The following is a 4,416-nucleotide window of genomic DNA, read 5'->3' on the forward strand; positions in this document are numbered from 1 at the left end:
ATTCTCTTCATTTCTTTCTCTCCTGCCTCCTTGTCTTTCTCGCTTCTCCTCTTTACTTTCTCTCTTCCTTCCTCGGTTTTCTCCTCCTCCATCTTTCTTTTCGACGCTCCACTCTCAGTCTGATCTTTCATCCCGTCTTCGCTGCTCGGACTCCGTTTCTCCTCCTTCTTCTCCTCCTCCTCTTTCTTCCTCTTGGCCTCCTGGTTCTGTCGCTTTCCTGCATCTTTTCTCCTCTTCCTGCAAGGCGGTAAGTCGGGAATGTCACTGAACTGCAGAGGAAACAGAACGGATTCGTTTCATCACTGATATCAGCTCCATTAATTCTTTACTAAACTCACTGAGCCGAACTGGACCTGAACCGGTCCGATGTTAGTATCTGCAGCATCATGTTTATTATTTCATATCACACTCAGCGAACCGATACTGAAGCTCAGATATCGTATCAGCAGTGGGTCGCTGTGGGGAACCACTGAACGCCTAATGAAGGAAACATGAAGTCATGCAGCATCAGGACTGTAACTTATTCATCTGTAGAGGTCTGTGTTGCAGGGTTTGGAAGCCTCTGACTGAAGTCACTTTAACTTAGAGCTTATTTGAGTCGATTTTAATATTTCATATAATCCCTCTCTATTCCAGTCTGTCTGTAAAAAAGGAAGAAGAAACAGTTACTGAAACCGATTTACAAAATGTATATTAACCGTTTTGACTAAGTTTTGGTTCCATTTGAGGAACAATAAAAGAATGTAAATCCTGAATCATCCTCAGCAGAGCTCCTTTGCTTTGCTGCTGCAGGTCTCTTGGTCTCAGGTTTCCTCTGAACTGAATCATCATGATCGGCTTTGCCAGGTTTAGCAGAGGAAGTGTGTTCAGGTTGGAGGTGAAGAACCGACACAGGCATCGTATAATAGCTTAGCAACCACGGAGCAGGCGTTATCCAGGTAGCGTTAGCAGATTGTAGCATTACTGAGCTAACAAGTGAACAACAGATAATACTGAAATTTAACCCTTCAAAATCAATGAGTTTGCTTCCCTTTAAAAATAAAAGCAGTAAAATAAAAATGTAAATATTGTATTTATTGATGTCTTCTTCTCATTTTAACTACTTCAGTCCCACAAACAGCTGCATTAATAAAGGAGGAAACAGTTTTTATGAGACTGGCAGCATGAAATCACGGCGGCCACCTTTAAATCCGTCGCTTTGCTCCGGGTGGAAACTCGACGTCCAGCAGCTTCCTGCTCGCCGCTGTTTGCCGTTTCCTTCTGGGCCTGAGGTTTACTTCCTGTCCAGCCTGCTGCAGGTTTTCCATCAGAGGCAGAAGAAGCTCTTCCTGATCTCACCTGAGGAAACAGGAAACTGTAAAAACTACAGCTGAGCAGAAACTGAACACATCAGGTCTGTCCAGCTTGGTAGAAACTGTTAGCTCTAATTTGCCTTAATGTTCAAACATTGTTGCAGATTTGAGTCATTTTTTATTCCCACCTCTCTTTTAGTCTGAGCTGGAGTTTTCTTTTCGGTCGATCGTTCTGCCAGTGACCCTCCGCTCGCTGACCTCCTGCTTCTCGTTGCCGCAGCAACCTCTCCTGCTTCCTGATCCGGTTTTGGACCCGTTGGTTTCTCTGGAGCTGACCTGGATGAGGTTCTAGGAGTAGCCGGCTGCTCTGCTGGTTCTGTAACCTGTTTGGACTCTGTGGTTTTATCTGGAGCCGATCCCGACGATGAGGTACCTGCTCCTCTGGTTTCTTTTTCCAGTTTGGAGTCTGTTGGTTTCTCTGGAGCTAACCTGGATGCAGAGTCTTCACGCTGTCGGGACTCTGCTGTTTCATCAGAAGATAACCTGATTAACTCTAATCTAACCTCTCTACGCTCTGCAGACTCTGTTAGCTGTGTGAAGTCACCTGGATCTGACTTGGACAACCCGCCTGCAGCTGCAGGAGCTCTCTGCAGTTCAGAGTTCATGTTTTCATCTGGAGACAATCTAGACGAGGATCTAATGGCCTCGACATGATCTGGAGTTTCTTTATCTAGTTTTGGTTCCACAGACTGAACCAATCTAGAGGACCTTGTAGCTGTGGTACGGTCTAGTGTTTCTTTATCTTGTTTTGCTTCAACTGGTTGATCAGGAGTCAATCTGGAAGAGAATCTTTTCGCTGCAGGACGATCTGAAGCGTCCGGATCTGGTTTGGTCTGGGTTGTTTTATCTGGAGCCGATCGAAACGACGTTCTTGTGGATCTCTCTGAACTTTCTTTCTCAGCCAAAGCTCGACTCGGGGTGCTTCTGCTTGAAGCAGGTTTAGTGTTGCACTCAGACTTAGTGGGAGCAGAAGCTCCTTTAGGTTTTCCACCAGGGGTTTTCGCTGCAGGAGTTTTTCTGGAGGACGCAGGAGTTGATTTGGAGAGTGTAGTAGAAGAAGAAGCTGGTTTTGCTGGTGTTTTTTTAGTGCAGGTCTTCGGTTGAACCTGTGGAGAAAACAGAACAGAGTCTGTAAAAATCCTTGACACCTCTTGTCCATTTCTGTGTTCAATACATTTAAAATAAACACAAACCAATTCCAATAACATTTTACTGGTAAATATATCAAGTGGAGCATCACAGCTGACGTTCATAAAACATCATGCAAATACAGGGTGGTGTCTTTATAAAACATTACACTGTCAACAACCGAGAAAACCAGTAAACATTTTTACATTTTGTCATGCACTGTCATTACACATCAAATATTTTGCTCAAAGTTTCATTTATTAACTTCCAGAAGCAGATCTAACCAGCTGGGTTTTTAGTCCAGACTTAAAGGAATTCAGTGTTTCAGCTGTTCTGCACTTTTCTGGAAGTTTGTTCCAGATTTGTGTATTCAGTTTGTCTGTGTTATTGTGTGTCTGCATCTATCAAATAAACTTAATAAATACATTTTAAGCAGAAAGGAGTTTGAACTCACCTTGAGTTTGCTGCCGAGGCCGGGCATGTTCTGGATCTCCCACATCCCCTCAGCGAAGCCCTTGATGCGAACGCCGCTTCCGTACTTCAGCTTGTTCCCGACGTACGGAGCGACGTTCTCCGGCGTGACGGAGCCTCTGGGGAGAGAACGACCACAGCCGGGTTAAAGACGCACACAGAGGGAGAAGCTGATTGGCTGCTGGGTGTACGTACATCTGATGGGTCCCGAAAAAGTAGACTGGGACTCGCTTCCTGTAGCCGTTCTCTGATTTACAGACCTACAAACACAGACGGGTTAAAGCATCCCAGGTCAGAACAGCTGTGTGTGACGAAGGGTGTGTTGTCTGCTTGTTTACCCGAGCCGGCCAGTGAGGAAAGCCTTTCATCTTGGCGAACACCAGGTCGCCGGCCTTCAGAGGGTTACCGAGTTTTCCGGACATCCTGCTGCTCCAGAAAGCGACTTAAGGAAAGCTGAAAACAGATATGATATTAGTGATGATCACAGATTCATGACAAGCATAAAGACAGACTGTTAGGAGTCTATATGTAACTATATAATGTCCATTTATTAATTTATTGATTGCTTCAATACATTATTACCATTTAAAATCAAGTTTCTTGTTCTTTGTTCTAATAACAAATCTAAAGCAGGTAAACCAAATGAAAGTTTGGTTGTTGATTTGCTCTCCCACAGTTTGACCACCTTGTGCTACATGAACACATCAGACATGACATCATTTTAAATCTCTTGTATTTCTAGGTTGAGCTGCCAGGTGTGCTGTCTACCTGTGATCTGCTCTAGAGGTGCAGAGAACATTGTGAGCTTTTTCTGACCACCTGTGTCTTCGTTAACAATTTCACATCTTTACTTGTGGACCTTAATCTGCTTACATTGTTTATATATTTACGGATTAGCTTAAAAATGTCTCAATTACAGTTAGCAAACCGACGTTTACCAAACACTCCATATAATCGGTGAAAACAGCTTTGTCTCCCCGCTTCCTTCGCTGTAACAGCTCTTAAGGTTCAGGATAATCAGTTTTTAGAGGGACTTTTCGGTCTAACTCAGCAGGTTTCGCTTTGCATCATCATGTTCACTCATTGTTTACAAATACACTCATACCTGCTAGCTAGCGGCTGTGCTAATTGTCAGTCAGTCTAAACGGAAACGGTTCAAATAGTCGTTGTGGTTTTATAAATTGTTCGTATTTCCGTTTGCTCACCTGGAACTAAAAGACAATCTTCTTGAATCAACAGTAGTTTAAATAAAACATCTCGTTGCGAAGCTACATTCTAACACTCGCCGCCATATTGGCCCATTCACTCGTGTGACGTAGTCAATGACGTTTTTCCCGCCATCCTGGACCGTACCACCGTACGGTGGTCGGTACCAACCTTCGACAGTTTTGGGGTGTTTGCGTCACATCAAAAACACTTTATCTACCTTCACTAAATTTCTGAAACCATGAAAAATATAAAAGTG

At 43.8% G+C, this 4,416-nt stretch overlaps 1 protein-coding gene across 1 annotated transcript in view; it reads right to left on the reverse strand.

Annotated features, from left to right (window-relative positions):
- LOC106949941 (lens epithelium-derived growth factor) overlaps positions 1-4,273 on the reverse strand; it is a 12,445-nt gene extending 8,172 nt beyond the window's left edge. Inside the window, 7 exon segments of the mRNA XM_074527696.1 lie at positions 15-269; positions 1,183-1,338; positions 1,481-2,458; positions 2,935-3,070; positions 3,147-3,211; positions 3,290-3,404; positions 4,157-4,273. Of these exon segments, the coding sequence (XP_074383797.1) occupies positions 15-269; positions 1,183-1,338; positions 1,481-2,458; positions 2,935-3,070; positions 3,147-3,211; positions 3,290-3,373 (1,674 nt within the window). The 5' untranslated portion in view covers positions 3,374-3,404; positions 4,157-4,273.
- Between the last annotated feature and the right edge of the window lie 143 nt (positions 4,274-4,416).

The sequence above is a fragment of the Poecilia latipinna genome, unplaced genomic scaffold (genome assembly GCF_001443285.1).
Source record: "Poecilia latipinna isolate Pla-1442-1.1 unplaced genomic scaffold, P_latipinna-1.0 Scaffold371, whole genome shotgun sequence".
Lineage (NCBI taxonomy): Eukaryota > Metazoa > Chordata > Actinopteri > Cyprinodontiformes > Poeciliidae > Poecilia > Poecilia latipinna.